Source organism: Neoarius graeffei, chromosome 15, assembly GCF_027579695.1.
Source record: "Neoarius graeffei isolate fNeoGra1 chromosome 15, fNeoGra1.pri, whole genome shotgun sequence".
NCBI lineage: Eukaryota > Metazoa > Chordata > Actinopteri > Siluriformes > Ariidae > Neoarius > Neoarius graeffei.
Window position 1 is genome coordinate 36,066,570 of NC_083583.1, and position 17,357 is coordinate 36,083,926.

Here is a 17,357-nt window from a genome sequence, read left to right on the forward strand (position 1 = left end):
CTGTCTGAGGAATCTGATGTTCAGAGGAAGCATTTAAAGCAGCCAATGATTTAATGTAGCATCATTTAGAACTGTCTTGGGGGAATAGGCCATGCCTCCTTCACTGAGGCCACATCTCTTTCAACTGCTGTGAGGGTGATTGCTAGTTCCAGAAAAAGACCACACCACCTTCACATGGAGTAACTCTGACGGAGGCCCCACCTTCCCTGGGGACTAACTAAAACACCAGATCACATGTCCTTCACTGTTAGACACATAAGCCTCCTTCATTAGGAGTGTTAGCCAGCAGATAGGCCTCCTCCATTAAGAATTTCAGCCAGATACCAAGCGTCCTTTACTGGGACTGTCACAGAGGCCACACCTTCACTCAGACTGACCTGTTTGGTGGAAGGTCAGCATTAGTCATGCAAATGTTGACACTGCAAGATCTCCCAGTTGTTGCGAAATCAGATAATTTCCACTTTCTCACTATTTTGTGAGTACAACTCTTTTTTTTTTTTTTTCTTTTTTTTTTTTTAGGAAAACCATAGAATAGTTGTGAATTGCAACATAAAATGATCACACATTGAGTTGAAGTTTGGTTATTGGTTACTTGTAACAGACAATAACAATTTTATCCAAAATAGCTTTTCCTGCCTTAGTTGATTTATTTCCATTTCACATGCATGCAGCTGTTGTAAAGTTTGGTGTGTTTGTGTAGAACTCTCTCAGACTGTAGGTTCATTACTTGATAATGTAGAGATCATAAAATAGAAATCTATAACAAAGTTTGTATGAAGAAAACAATAGGGTGCCAATACTTTTGAACAGTACTGTGTTTGAGAATATTTTTTTTGTGTGTCGTCCCCCTCTAGGTTTATTAAAAAAACAAAACAACCCTGCTGCATCATGACAGACAGGATAATGTTTCGGTTTAAAAATTGTGTAGGTTGTGGGTGTTTTATACAGACCTGGCAACCTGTAACTGAATCAGTGCAGCCAGCGTGTCCTGATGCAGCGCGGTGTTTTTTTTTTTTTTTTTCATCTCATCTCATTATCTGTAGCCGCTTTATCCTGTCCTACAGGGTCACAGGCAAGCTGGAGCCTATCCCAGCTGACTACGGGTGAAAGGCGGGGTACACCCTGGACAAGTCGCCAGGTCATCACAGGGCCGACACATAGACACAGACAACCATTCACACCTACGGTCAATTTAGAGTCACCAGTTAACCTAACCTGCATGTCTTTGGACTGTGGGGGAAACCGGAGCACCCGGAGGAAACCCACGCGGACACGGGGAGAACATGCAAACTCCACACAAAGGCCCTCGCTGGCTACGGGGCTCGAACCCGGACCTTCTTGCTGTGAGGCGACAGCGCTAACCTAAATAAACCTGGAGGTGGATGATAGAACAAAAAAAAAAAAAAGATATGTTATTTGCCAGCTGGGAGGTCTGTATGGTGAAATACCGTGACTGAATTCTTGAAAGTACTGATCGAGGCCCTCTGGGCTGAGGTCAGTATTTAAGGCCGAGGTCACGGTATTTCACGATACGGACCGACCTTAAGCTGGTAAATAATATATTTATTTTTTTCTTTACCAAATTCTAACAGAAAACGAGAGCACCCGAAAGGGAAAACCGAGCCGAGCCACCATTTTGAATCCTCATTCACAGCTGTAATGCAATTTCTTCCTCCTTGGTATACAAGTGCACTTCCATGGCAGGAAAAAACTACATTTTGCCACTTATGTAGTCCCCTATTTATACAAAATTGAGTAATTCAGGATTCAGCCATGTTTTTGCTTGGCGTTAGCAAGTTAGAGGTTTTTAGCAAAGTTTTAGCAAAATTTCTCCTGATGAGTTCGAAATCTGCGCTGGTGTGCTCCAGGGGGATACCTTAGCCCCATTCCTTTTTGTGATTGTCCTGGACTATGTTCTCCGAAAGGCCATAGGGGGTAAGGAGCAGGATTTGGGTTTTATGATCACACCTAGACGCTCGCGTCGAATCCCAGGCAGAGTCATCACAGATCTGGACTTCGCGGACGACATAGCCTTACTGTCCAATGATTTCAATCAGGCACAGAGTCTTCTAGCACATGTTGAGGAAGAGTGCCTGCGTGTTGGTCTCCATCTAAATGCCAAGAAGACTAAGGTACTGTCCTGCAATGTGTCATCGATGCCTCTCACTACTAAGAGCGGGAATGACCTTGACGAAGTAGATGACTATAAGTATCTTGGCTGCTGGGTAAACTCGACAGAGCATGATATTAGATTCCGCAAGGCCCTTGCCTGGCAAGCTCTTAACAACATGAGCAAAGTCTGGAAGGCTAGTGTCTCCCAAGAGCTGAAATGTAGACTTTTTGTTGCCACTGTCGAATCTGTGCTGCTGTATGGTTGCAAGTGCTGGTCGCTTCCACTCTTGAGCGATCAATCGATGAGTCCTACACCCGGATGCTTCGGACAGCCCTAGATGTCCACTGGCAGGACCTGGTACCAAATGAGATCTTGTACGGCGATCTCCCAAGAGTTTTAGACAAAATTGCCTGGAGGCGTTTGGGATTAGCAGGCCACTGCTACAGACACGGCAACCTGGCTGGGGAGCTCGTCCTGTGGGAGCCCCGACATGGGCGGAGAGGCAGGGGTAGACCGCCCTCTACCTTCATTGACACCCTTAAGAGGGATGTTGGTGCGGCCTCTACCACAGAGCTCGCCGACTGCATGGCTGACAGGCTGGATTGGCGCGCCAGGCGTGAGACTTGGCTGCGGCCGCCGTGATATGTTTTATTTTATTTTGTCTTCCTCAGGGTAGTAAAACTCACTTTCACTGTGAAGACTTGTCGCTCTCCATGCTGTAAAATTAATGCCATTTTGAATTCTTGTTCACGGCTTTAATGCAAATTGCTTCCTCCTCGGTATACAAGTGCACTTCCATGGTGGGAAAAAACTACATTTTGCCACCTATATAGTCCCCTATTTATACAAATAGGAGTCATTCAGGATTCAGCCATGTTTTTGCTCGGTGTTAGCAAATTACAGGTTTTTAGCTTTCTCCTGAAATGTTTTATTTCTTCTTCCTCAGGGTAGTAAAACTCGCTTTTGCTGTGAACACTGTCGTTATCGCTATCCATGCTGTAAAATTAATGCTATTTTCCTGAGAAATGCTGGCAAAAATTTAAGATTTTTGATAATCATAAATAAATCTTAAAAAAAAAAAAAGATATATGTTGACAAAAAATGCTACTATGTTTGTTGCTCATGTCGCTCCTTGTTGAGTTTTTTTATGCCCGAGTTTGAAACCAATCTGGGTTTTCTGTGTCGAATAAGGAAGCTGCTTCACCTTTAAGAAAATCAAACACTTTCATGAAGGCGATAACTCGAACGCGAGCAGAAAAAACAAAACAAAACAGATTCATAAGCAAACTCTCCCATCCTCACTTCTGACTTTGTCTTTGTAAAATACATTTTAAATACAATCATGAATTTCTCTGGAGTTTTCAGGTTGAGCTCCTCTCCTCGTATTCTTTAACCACTCATTTCCTCGTTGTTCTTGAACCACTGGATTCCATTTGTTTACATTTTTATTGATAGCGGGGAGACGGTAATGCCTTTTATCCATTTCTCTGCTTGAACAAGCAAAAACAGCCCAAAAATTAACCATATTGAAGACAGATTAAGCTGCTTGCATGAAAGCCGGTGTCTGTCTGACCCCAGCTGTAATTATCACGTGATGCGTGACGTCATGCACAAGGAGTCTATAAAAACAGTACGCATACCATACTACAACAGCGGGGGTAGATAAAATAACTTGCAAAGCAGTAAATGAAACCGAGACTAAGAATACAGCCAAGACATAATGGCAGATACGTAGTGAGGGACGCTTTTAGGAACTGAAATAAAAGATCAAAAAGCCTAATTTTTGTGGTGCTAGTTCATAATATATGCTCATTCCAACTTGCCCGAATGCATGTTTCACTTGCCCCAGGCAATCGGGCAGTCCTTAATGTCGAGCCCTGGACTTAAGATAGCTGTCCTGACCATCTTACACCAAATGATGGAGACAAAGGGCGTGCACTACAACTCGAGCAAAACTCTCATGATTTTATTCCAACATGGGAAATTTGTCTGCGACAGTGAAGTTGCTTGAAAGATCGTTTGGCGTAAGGCTGGCATTAATGGTATGTACACACAGGCCACACCTTCTTAATGGGGACTGAGGCAAAAACAAACGGATAGAAATAAAGAACATTAGCAAATCCAGCTTTCAATGTCAAAAATACTTTTATTGAAATGTTAAGATACGGCATGTCATTTACACACTTAGCTGATTACAGTTTGACTGTATGTTAAAATTAATAAAGGCAGCAAAACATGATGAGAGAACATAGAAAAGCTGAAATAACCAGAACACGACTGATTCATGCCTGCCATCATTCAGTAAAAACTTCTACTTGATTTGGTCAAAATGTTTTTGTCTAAAACAAAACAAAAAAAACCCTGAAAAGTATACAAGGCCACTGAAATTCCTCTCCTCACTGAGCTTCTGCACTTCCTACATTCAGACTGGTCCCTTCCACAACATTCCTAAAGCTCTGCATGTTAGCGTTTCCTGCTCCGATACACTGAACTATTATCATTAAGGTAAATTCAATCAAGTGTATTACAGGAGGAGAAACACAAAATGTGCGGGGGGGGGGGGATAGTGAGCAAAGGCACCAAAAACTCTGAAGTGGTATGAATAATATACAGCCATCTGTGTAGATAAAGGAGCTGTAAAATGAAACTGAAGACGTGAAAATTTATCTTTCATGCTGAAGCTGAGCTGGAAAAGCTGTAAGGAATTATAGAGGCATCAAAATAGCTGATCTGTTTACACCTCACATTAAAGGAAGGATCAACAATCTAACACACACACTTACATAGACAAGACATGTTTGTTGCTTGAGTTTAAAAGGATAATTGTCGCCAGCATTTAATGGAATTTAACGTCACCCAAAACCTTATGTCGATATTCACCTCAAACCACAGCTAGATCCGCATCCAGCTGCACCTTTTATGAGGAAAAGTTGGCACTCAAAATTATGCAGCAAAAAAACAACAAAAAAAAACCCCACAACGCACCGGCCTTCTTTTTGCCCACCCAATAAACAGGACAGATGTGCAAAACGACTTATGAATCTGGAATTATGGAAAGTTCAAAACACCTACACAACTATCAGATATTAAGTGACCCTCTGGAAGCTCCACCACCTTTCCCAACTCACGTTAATAAGGTTTTGAAATTATGTGGTACCCTTGAAAACTAGTCCTTCAATGTTTATCTGATTTCGCCAACATTGGACACGTGTGCGCCATGGCACAGTGCTTCGATTGGCTCCCATTATCTATACTGGATAAGCAGTACAGATAATGGATGAATTGGGGGGGGGGGGGGGGGGGTGTTATATAAAATCAGTTAACTAATTGTCACCAAAAATCTACAGCAGAAAAATGGTTTAAAAAAAAAAAAGATTTAACCAAAATAAGATTAAATAGCACAAAAGTTTGTTAAATTTTTCTATAATGCTATTGAACGACGTGAAAGTTTTATGAGGATGTTTTCAGCCCTCCTTACATTTCAGACAGCGTTTTTTTTTTGCTATTTGGTTCATTTTAATTATGTGCAAACCAAACCAAATAGCAAAATCAACCAAAATAATAAATTGCACTCTGATCCCAACTCAAGAAACAGACTAATAAGTGTGAAAGCACACAAACACTCAGCACATGTGACTTTTCACTGAACTATTCCATTAACATGAGGCGACTATGGGTTAGCATGCTGCGTTCAGAAACGCTCCTGACCGAGCTTCGTGTCCCTGAGTGAGCCCTGTCTAAAATGGGAATGCAAACACACACGCACAAAAAAAAAAAAAAAAAAAAAATCAGCAAAAAGATAAAGAACTATAAAATGAATAAATACAAGCCACTGCAACGGTACCACTGGACAGAACCGTCATTAAATACATGTTCCTCTATGTACATAGGTTTTTTTTTTGTTTGTTTGTTTTTTTTTTTAAAAAAAAAGCTCTTGGTCTGATATAGATTGGCATTTGTCACATCTCTGGTTCAGAGTTTTCTTTCACACGTTGGTGTCTTGCAGCAGTGGCTCCTTGGCCTCTGGAGGCTGAGCGTTGTGCTGGTGCCCGTGAGCCGAGGCATGTTTCTTCCAGCTGCCCACTCGGCTACCCAGCTGTGTGTGTTCAGGGATGAACAAAGCCACGAGCAGCGCCAGGAGCACTGAGCATGCTCCAAAAAGAAACGGAGGACCAGGAATTATCGCGCTCTGGAATGAGATGGAGTGACAAAATCAGCATACTGATAAAAGTTTAAAAAAAAAATGTTCCAGACACAGAAATAATCATATAACTATATGATCATAAAAATGTGATTATTATATTATGCAACTGATGTAATGCTCATTAACTGAACAGACATCAGTTTTAGACACGAGGGAGTGTGTGAAGTGTGCGGAGTGGCTGACCTGCTGGTGGAGCTGGGTGTGATGCTCAAAATCTTCACCTCTCTCAGGAACCTCATCCAGCTCCACGTGAAAGATGTAGAAGATGAAGCCATAGAGAGCTGGGCCGAGTCCGTTACACAGACCACGGATCCCTGTTATCATTCCCTGACCCACACCTGTACGTGTGTACACACACACACACACACACACACACACACACACACACACACATTAAACCTCGAAACATCACCTGTATTACAGTGCTGTTGAATTCTGAACTCTGATTGGTCAGATGTTATTGATTAATTTTCTAGAACAGCAGCTCTGACAGTAACGCAGCTGCACATCACATGCACTCGGTTCGAATACACCATCATTTCTGTAGTAACAGTGGGACTTGGATGGTGGACGCTCCACATGAACTGATAATAAATAAATAGTTTGTAATCACTGACGTGATACGAGTTGTTTGTAAAAGGTGTAACTAAGTTCTGTCTTGATGTCAGAGGAGTTTTCACTTTGCAAAACATGAAAAACCGCATTTAAAAAAAAAAAAAAAAGTCTTACTGTTGTATTATGATATTCGCACACCCTTCATAAAAGTCATTTTGCCACACTAATAAATCCAAGCGCATGATTCTCACCTTGCTGGTCTGGGTCTGCAGTGCGGGACACGAGAGCACTAACTGCGGGGAAGGTGATGCTGGACATGGCAGCTACGGCACCCGCAGCCCACATCATCCTAACAAGACAAAGATCATCATCACACATCTCAATCACTTCTGTAAATTCACATGACCACAAGGCCCTGCCCTCACACTCACCACGGCTCTGAACCAAACCCGTACCACGCCAGCTGGAGGATCTGGAAGCCCAAACCCAGCAGGATCGTGTTCTTGTTCCCGATGGAACGCATCAGTAAACTTAACACTACAGTCTGAAGAAGAGAGCATACACACAGACACTTAACAAATACGAATCTTCAAGTATGGAGAGTATAAAACTGGAATAATTAAAACAAACCTGTGCAACAATTGAAAGTAATCCTAGCACAGCTATGAAAGCAGCAACACTTTCCGATGAAAAGCCCATTATCTGTATAAAAAACAATTCATTCTTTATTCAAACACTAATGTTTCGAGAATATGCCACAGAACATTACAATTAAATAGAATTAGTGTGATTACATGATTGCACTGCCATTTAGTCTTTATAACTCCTAAAAAATTAAACTTTTTTTAAAATAAATTTCCCAACAGTAAACCTCAGAAAAATGGAATTAGTTTTTAACTGCAATAAAAGTGTATTTAAGGAAGACTACAAAAAATTCAGTCAATTATTCATATAAATTAACTGACAAAATCGATGAATCATCTTGAATGTGGCTTATAAAGGAGAAAGGCTGTAATATGTGTTTGCTTTTATCGACAGAAAAATCCATGGAGAAAGTATTTGATAAAGAATGTGTTAAACAATAAATACAAGGTACTTGAAATTTGTGGATTTAAACCATCTTTATTTAAACTGTACCAAATCATAAAATAAATTATATATTTTATAAAATCCATCCATTATCTGTAGCCGCTTTATCCTGTTCTACAGGGTCGCAGGCAAGCTGGAGCCTATCCCAGCTGACTACGGGCGAGAGGCGGGGTACACCCTGGACAAGTCGCCAGGTCATCACAGGGCTGACACATACCCCTTTGCCACCAAATCAGTTCCAGGGCTGGTTCGGGGCCAGTGCTGGTGCTGGTGCACAACTCGTTCAATTTGTGAACCAGCTGAGAATCAGTTTGCTTTTCCATAGCTCGGGGTGCTAAGGGGAGCCACGTCATTATGTCACTGTATACGTCAGTTACGTCGCTGCGTTTGCATAAACCTTGGCGCGAACATTGAAGCAACAACAACACAGAGAAGAAGAAGCAGCAGCAGCAACAACAACAATGGATGACTGCTTCTTTACTGCAGCCATGATATCTTGTCGCTTACTTAAAAATGGCGCCCTCTTGCTATTGTTGTTGGTCTTAACAACTCCGCCCCCCCCGCTGACGTAAGCGGTTCTTTCCTCTGGCCCAGCAAAGAGCTGGTGCTACCCTGGAACCGGTTTTTCTGGCCCAGAGCCAGTTCTTTGTCAGTGGAAACAGAAAACCCGGTTCCAAACTAAGCACTGGCCCCGAACCAGCCCTGGAACTGATTTGGTGGAAAAGGGGCAACAGAGACAAACAACCATTCACACTCACATTCACACCTACGGTCAATTTAGAGTCACCAGTTAACCTAACCTGCATGTCTTTGGACTGTGGGGGAAACCCGAGCACCCGGAGGAAACCCACACGGACACGGGGAGAACATGCAAACTCCACACAGAAAGGCCCTCGTCGGCCGCTGGGCTCGAACCTTCTTGCTGTGAGGCGACAGCGCTAACCACTACACTAAAATCATTATTCACATTAACTATAAAATATCATTGTTTTATAATTGACACAATGTTAATCAATCATTGTGGTCCTACACTTAACCATTAAAAATGTGTTAACAAATCACAGACAGCAATTTAGAATTACTTAAGTTTTCTTGGCTGTATTTAGGCAGCAACTACTACATTAAATGTAATTATAATTGGACAAAAAGTATGCAATTATGTAATAAACAAAAACGGACAATCATTGGGTGGTTGGTATAGTACTGGAGGAATTAATAAAAAAAAAAAACCTCTGCTTTTATTTTCCTGTAACAGCATGGCATGGAGTTTTATTCTCCTGTAACAGCATGGCATGGAGTTTTATTCCTTACTTATGACATGTATACAGCAATAATGATGTGATAATCAGACCTGTCGCAGGTAGAGAAAGAAGCTGGAGTACTGGCCAGCCTCAGGAAGGTACGACAGGAATACTGTAATACAGATGAGCAGCACCGTCGAGTCCTGACCCACCTTCTTCAGGGACTAGAGAAAGAGAAAGAGAGAGAGAACACACGAAGTATGTACTTGGCGGTTTCTTTTGCACTGAACAGAAAACACAGATCATTGTGCGCTCTTGCATATGAGCCTATGAACAGCGTTCCCAATCCAAAATAAAATCGCTCTACACTGCCTTCACTACATCTGAACTACTTTGCAAACTGTGTTGCAGCAAAGACAGACAACACCCTCTTTCAGATTATCACTCCGTTCTCAAACTGGACAGAAGGTGTTAATTTTCTAACACCGACTCTGACAATAGCACTGCTGCAAATCACGGGTTCACAGCCATGCACTCGAAAGACATTGTTTCTATAGTAACAGTAACTTTGGGGTGGTAAAAGATACTTCACTTCACCACATCACTATAACAGCACAAAACAGAGGGTTTCATTCCTTACGGATTACATTTTAATACACGTCTTGTACATCTAATTTCTTCTGTAAACTTTACAGCTTCTCGAGTCTGTCCAAACAGCGTGTCAACTTTAATTAAATCCTGTTGTAGATCAGGGTGTAAGAGTCGAGTCCTGTACCAGCCCCTGTTTACACTGCACTCTGTGCTGATCTCTCTTTATACAGCAAACACCACCACCACCGTGCTGAACATGCTCCGCGCCTACAGAGACCTGGAACCTGCTGACTGTGACTCACAGATGGATGTTCAGCGTGCATGTGATATTTCAGGACGCTGAATATGGGATACATCACTGTTCCCAGCTTTAGAGCTATTTTAGAAATGTGTGTAGTACAACACTACAGTACACCTCAGTAGACTCGATGGTAAAATGGTATCGGACTGTATTTTACCACTTTGGTATCTGTACTTCATTATGCACAAGGATTCTTCTCTCCATCTGTCTATTCATCCACCCATTTGTCTAACCATCCAGAAGCTATTCAAATTTTCTATTGAGCTATATATTGCATATACAGTTGTGTTCAAAATAATAGCAGTCCAACATGACTAACCAGATCAATCACTGTTTTTGGTAGAAATTATATTGCGACATGGCAAATAGGTGTAGTCAAGTCATAGAAAACCAACAGACCCAACATTCATGATATGCATGCTCCTGAGTCTGTGTAACTGAATAATTAAGTGAAAGGGGCGTGTTCAAAATAATAGCAGTGTGGAGTTCAATTAGTGAGGTCATTCATTCTGTGAAAAAACAGGCATCAATCAGGTGGCCCGAATTTAAGGATGAAGCCAGCACATGTTGTACACGCATTTCTCTCTGAAAACCTGAGAAACATGGGTCGTTCCAGACATTGTTCAGAAGAACAGCGTGCGTTGATTAAAACGTTGGTTGAAGAGGGGAAAACGTAGAAAGAAGTGCAGAAAATGATGGGCTGCTCGGCTAAAATGATCTCCAGTGCTTTAAAATGGACAGCAAAACCAGAGAGACGTGGAAGAAAACGGAAGACTACCGTTCAAATGGATCGAAGAATAGCCAGAGTGGCAAAGACTCAGCCAGTGATCAGCTCCAGGGTGATCAAAGATGGTCTGAAGTTATCTGTGAGCACTGTGACAATTAGAAGACGCCTGTGTGAAGCTAATCTATTGGCAAGAAGCCCCCGCAAAGTCCCACTGTTTTAAAAAAAAAAAAAAAGACGTGCTGAAGAGGATACAATTTGCCAAAGAACACATCGACTGGCCTAAAGAGAAATGGAGAAACATTTTGTGGACTGCTGAAAGTAAGATTGTTCTTTTTGGGTCCAAGGGCCGCAGACAGTTTGTCAGACGACCCCCAAACACTGAATTCAAGCCACAGTACACTCTGAAGACAGTGAAGCATGGTGGTGCAAGCATCATGATATGGGGATGCTTCTCTTACTATGGTGTCGGGCCTATTTATCGCATACCAGGGATCATGGATCAGTTTGCATAGATCAAAATACTTGAGGAGGTCATGTTGCCTTATGCTGAAGAGGAAATGCCCTTGAAATGGGTGTTTCAACAAGACAACGACCCCAAACACACCAGTAAGCGAGCAGCATCAGGGTTCAAGACCAACAAAATGAAAGTTATGGAGTGGCCAGCCCAATCCCCGGACCTTAATCCAATAGAATACTTGTAGGGTGACATCAAAAATGCTGTTTCTGACGCAAAATCAAGAAATGCAGAGGAATTGTGGAATGTTGTCAAATTATCCTGGGCTGGAATACCTGTTCACAGGTGCCAGAAGTTGGTCGACTCCATGCAACACAGATGTGAAGCAGTTCTCAGAAACCGTGGTTATACAACTAAAATATTAGTTTAGTGATTCACAGGAACACTAAATCCTAAAGATTTTCAGTTTATACAGTAAATATTTGAGTTTGCAATGAAAAATGCAGACACTGCTATAGTTTTTGAACAGCCCAATATTCATTTTTCTTAATTTTCTGTCAAGTAATTAAAATATTGATGCATTTTTCTTCATGTTTTGATGTAGAATATAATGTGTAGTGTTCCCAATGCATGGAAATAAAAACTAGTATAAGGATTTTGAGCTTTTTAAAAACGTGAGTAACATACTGCTATTATTTTGAACACGACTGTATATTTTATATATATTTTCTTACATTTGCCTATTCAACCAAGGTTCTATCCATCAATCTATCCATTCTTCTATCAAACATCCATCCATCCAACATTTTGTCTCATCATCTGTCAATCTATCACATCCTCCATGTATCCAGTGGTCCGAATCATCAGTTTATGTATTCATCCTATCCATTTGTCCATTTAACCATCTTTCTGTCTGTCAGCCAAACCATCTATTCTTCCATTTGTCCACTCAATCCCTCTTGTCGATCCCTGCAATCATTGGTCTGTCTGACCACAAATTCATTCATCAGTCTGTCCAGCCACCCATTCATTTGTCCATCCATTTGTCCAACCACCCATTCATCCATCCTCATATCTGTCTGGCTGGCCATCCAACTATCCATGCATCCATTGATTTGTCCAACCATCTATCCTTTCTTTCATCCATCGCTTCGTCCAGTCATTCACCTCAAAATCCTTAAAGCACCACAAATGAGTTAAACTACAACACAGTAAAGTACACTCACGGCAAAGGGATCAGCCTGTTCCCAGGAGATCGGCGCTCCCCATGACGCTGGTCTCATTTTCTCTGGTAGCGATTCAGGAACGGCCACCAGGATGAAGCAGATGTCCAGCATGGCGATCGCTGATGCTAAAACCACGACCAGACTGTCTCCATACGCTCGGCTGAGGTAGGCACCAATGGCTGGGCTGGTCACCAGGCTCGCTGCAAACGTGGCTGAAACCTAGTGGAAACCATTGGAAGAATAATACGTGAAAACGCAGTGTAAAAATAGGAAGTATAACCTTAGAACGCAAACAAACTGAGCAGTATGTTTAATTAATAGGAAAAAAAAACAGCTAAAGTAAATGGAACTAGCCTATATTAAAAAGATCTGGTGGGAGGAGGCAAACTGAATAGACAAATATATAGCTTAACACACCGCAGATGGCTCCTCCATCTTAAGGGGTGATACAGCAACTCCTTCCTCCCTGCTGCTGTGAGACTGCACAACCAGCACCTCACCAAGTACAGCACCAGTCACTCCTCACAATAATGAACAATACTGTCCAGATCACTTCTACATCCATAGAAACCCCTCTGAACGTATACTGTGTGCACTGACTATCAGCATCAGTACTTTATAGCGAACTGCTAGCTACACATGGTTAAAATGGCTCTTGTGCAATATACCGACTTGCTATCTGGGTAATACTGGTAATAATACCTGTGCAATACTTACACGTGCAATACCACCTTTGTAATACACTTATGTTAACTATATATCTCTAAATTTGTAGTTTATTTCTTTTATATATCCTTTTCCCCTCCTAGAACTGCCACCTTATTGTGGTGGAGGGATTTGTGTGCTTGAATGATCCTAAGAGCTATGTTGTTGGGGGCATTACGCCCGTTAGGGTTTCCCAAGGCAGACAGGTCCTAGGTGACAGGCCAGACCAAGAGCAGTTCACCAAAACCCCTTATGGGGGGGAAAAAAAAAAAAAAAAAAAAAAATCAGCCGGGGCCCCACCCTGGAGCCAGGCCCGGGGTTGGGGCTCATATGTAAGCGCCTGGTGGCTGGGCCTTTGCCCACGGGGCCTGGCCGGGCTCAGCCCAAAGCGGTGACGTGGACCCGACCTCCTGTGGGTTCACCACCTACAGAGGTAGCTGTAGGGGGCCGGTGCAGGGTTTATTGGGCAGCAGTCGAAGGCAGGGGCCTCGACGACCTGATCCCCGAACACAGCGGCTAGCTGTTGGGATATGGAATGTCACTTCGCTGGGGGAGAAAAGAGCCTGAGCTTGTGCGGGAGGTTGAGAGGTACCGGCTAGAGATAGTCGGGCTCACCTCCATGCACAGCTTGGGCTCCGGAACCCAGCTCCTCGAGAGGGGCTGGACTCTCCACTTCTCTGGAGTCGCCCACGGTGAGCGGCGACAGGCTGGTGTGGGCTTGCTTATAGCTCCCCAGCTCAGCTGCCATGTGTTGGAGTTTACCCCAGTGAACGAGAGGGTCGCCTCTCTCCACCTTCGGGTTGGGGAGAGGACTCTTGCTGTTGTTTGTGCCTACGGGCCGAATAGCAGTATAGAGTATCCAGCCTTCTTGGAGTCCCTGGGAGAGGTACTGAGAGGTGCTCCGACTGGGGACTCCATTGTTCTACTGGGGGACTTCAACGCTCACGTGGGTGACGACAGTGACACCTGGAGGGGCGTGATTGGGAGGAACGGCCTCCCCGATCTGAACCCGAGTGGTGCTTCGTTATTGGCCTTCTGTGCTAGTCACGGTTTGTCCATAACAAACACCATGTTCAAGCATGGGGTGTCCATAAGTGTAAGTGGCACCAGGACACCTTAGGTCGGAGGTCGACGATCGACTTTGTTGTCGTTTCATCTGATCTCCGGCCCTATGTCTTGGACACTCGGGTGAAGAGAGGGGCTGAGCTGTCAACTGATCACCACCTGGTGGTGTGTTGGATCCGCTGGCGGAGGAGGAAGCCGGACAGACCTGGCAGGCCCAAACGTATGGTGAGGGTCTGCTGGGAACGTCTGGCTGAGCACTCTGTCGGGGAGGTCTTTAAACTCCCACCTCCGGGAGAGCTTCTCCAAGCTTCCGAGGGAGGCGGGGGATATTGAGTCTGAGTGGACCATGTTCTCTGCCTCCATTGTCGACGAAGCTGTTCAGAGCTGTGGCCGCAAGGTCTCCGGTGCCTGTCGTGGCGGCAATCCCCAAACCCGGTGGTGGACACCGGAAGTAAGGGATGCCGTCAAGCTGAAGGAGTCCTATCGGGCCATGTTGGCCTCCGGGACTCCTGAGGCAGCTGACTGCCCGCAGCTCGGGCAGTTGTGGAGGCAAAAACTCAGAACTGGGAGGAGTTCGGTGAGGCCATGGAGGAGGACTATCGGTCGGCCTCGAGGAAATTCTGGCAAACCGTTCGGCACCTCAGGAGGGGGAAGCAGTACTCTGCCAACACTGTTTACAGTGCGGGTGGGGAGCTGTTGACCTCGACTGGGGATATTGTCAGGCGGTGGAAGGAATACTTTGAGGATCTCCTCAATCCCACCGTCACGTCTTCCATTGAGGAAGCGGAGGCTGATGACTCAGAGGTGGACTCGTCCATTACACAAGCCGAAGTCACTGAGGTGGTTTGCAAGCTCCTCGGTGGCAAGGCACCGGGGGTGGATGAAATCCGCCCTGAGTATCTCAAGTCTCTGGATGTTGTGGGGATGTCTTGGCTGACACACCTCTGCAACATCACGTGGCGGTTGGGGACAGTGCCTCTGGAGTGGCAGACCGAGGTGGTGGTCCCTCTTTTTAAGAAAGGGGACCGGAGAGTGTGCTCCAATTATAGGGGAAATCACACTTCTCAGCCTTCCCGGGAATGTTTACTCCAGGGTACTGGAGAGGAGAATTCAGCCAATAGTCGAACCTCGGATCCAGGAGGAACAATGCGGTTTTTATCCTGGTCGTGGAACATTGGACCAGCTCTATACGCTTCATAGGGTGCTCGAGGGTTCATGGGAGTTTGCCCAACCAGTCCACATGTGCTTTATGGAAGAGAAGGCATTTGACCGTGTCTCTTGTGGTATCCTGTGGGGGCTGCTTCGGGAGTATGGGGTTCGGGCCTCTTTGCTAAGGGCTGTCCGGTCCCTGTACGAACGGAGCAGGAGTCTGGTTCGCATTGCCGGCAGTAAGTCAGACCTGTTCCCAGTGCATGTTGGACTCCGGCAGGGCTGCCCTTTGTCACCAGTTCTGTTCATAATTTTTATGGACAGAATTTCTAGGTGCAGCCAGGGGCCGGAGGGAATCCTGTTTGGGAACCACAGGATTTCATCTCTGCTTTTTGCGGATGATGTTGTCCTACTGGCTTCTTCAAACCAGGACCTTCAGCATGCACTGGGGCGGTTTGCAGTAGAGTGTGAAGCGGCTGGGATGAGAAGCAGCACCTCCAAGTCCGAGGCCATGGTTCTCGAACGGAAAAGGGTGGCTTGCCCTCTTCAGGTTGGTGGAGAAGTCCTGCCTCAAGTGGAGGAGTTTAAGTATCTCGGGATCTTGTTCACGAGTGAGGGAAGGATGGAGCGCAAGATCGACAGGCGGATCGGTGCAGCCTCCGCAGTGATGCGGTCGCTTTACCGGTCCGTCATGGTGAAGAAGGAGCTGAGCCAAAAGGCGAAGCTCTCGATTTACCGGTCAATCTACGTTCCGACTCTCACCTGTGGTCATGAGCTTTGGGTAATGACCGAAAGAACAAGATCGTGGATACAAGTGGCCGAAATGAGTTTCCTTCGCAGGGTGGCTGGGCGCTCCCTTAAAGATAGGGTGAGAAGCACAGTCCCTCGGGAGGAGCTCGGAGTAGAGCCGCTGCTCCTCCACATCGAGAGGAATCAGCTGAGGTGGCTCGGGCATCTCTTTCGGATGCCTCCTGGACGCCTCCCTGGGGAGGTGTTTCAGGCATGTCCCCCCAGGAGGAGGCCCTGGGGAAGACCCAGGACACGCTAGAGGGACTATGTCTCTCGGCTGGCCTGGGAACACCTCGGTGTTCTTCCCGAGGAGCTGGCCGAGGTGTCTGGGGGGAGGGAAGTTTGGGCTTCCATGCTCAGACTGCTGCCTCCGTGACCCAGCCCCGGATAAGCGGAAGAAAATGAGATGAGATGTATCCTTTTTTTGTATACTTAGTACTTTTGCACTACTCCTTCACTGCCTTATCTTTTTCTCTTTATATATTTTGCTGCTATAACAATGTAAATTTCCCCTTGTGGGATAATAAAAGGCTAGCTTATCTTATATATACACACTTCATATGAAGCTGGAATAGTAATGTAAATGAAAAACAGATTTTAGGATAAATTGCTCCTAATTTTGTTTTTAATTAACATATCAATAAATGCAGTCTGGCATAACAAAACAATATAATTACACATCATAGAACAAATTTAATTTCAATTCATGACCTGTGTGTGTGTGTGTGTGTGTGTGTGTGTAAGTAAAAATATACATCATGAATATTTGTAATAACAGTACACACCAGGCCATATGCCATGCTGCGTTCATGCTCCTGCGTAATGTCGGCCACATACGCAAAAACCACAGAGAATGTCACAGCAAACACTCCGGACACAGAAATAACTGCAAAATACCACCTGAAGCAGAAGCAGAGGTCAGAATTACAGTATAGCCGAACATGCATCCGCCTCTAATTAAATCCACATCTTCAAATTAAATCACTCATTCAAAATTGTTCCAGCACTTTTCTCAGTGTATGGCTTCTCAACGTCACATGAGCGTGTCTGGCACCAATATCAAAGATATCATGTCACAATACTTAAAATCATCTTTATAATACAGAATACAGTATGAGGACATAGAAACACTGATTCTTTTTAAAAAA

At 44.3% G+C, this 17,357-nt stretch overlaps 1 protein-coding gene across 1 annotated transcript in view; it reads right to left on the reverse strand.

Moving 5' to 3' along the window:
* Positions 1-4,239: 4,239 nt before the first annotated feature.
* The window catches only part of mfsd14a1 (major facilitator superfamily domain containing 14A 1), a 35,382-nt gene continuing 22,264 nt past the window's right edge, over positions 4,240-17,357 (reverse strand). The window contains exons 5-12 of the mRNA XM_060941205.1: positions 16,995-17,109; positions 12,502-12,720; positions 9,313-9,426; positions 7,503-7,574; positions 7,304-7,416; positions 7,124-7,221; positions 6,501-6,655; positions 4,240-6,302 (exon numbers count right to left, since the gene is read on the reverse strand). Coding sequence (XP_060797188.1) covers positions 6,099-6,302; positions 6,501-6,655; positions 7,124-7,221; positions 7,304-7,416; positions 7,503-7,574; positions 9,313-9,426; positions 12,502-12,720; positions 16,995-17,109 — 1,090 coding nt within the window. The 3' untranslated portion in view covers positions 4,240-6,098. The remainder of the gene's footprint in view (positions 6,303-6,500; positions 6,656-7,123; positions 7,222-7,303; positions 7,417-7,502; positions 7,575-9,312; positions 9,427-12,501; positions 12,721-16,994; positions 17,110-17,357) is intronic.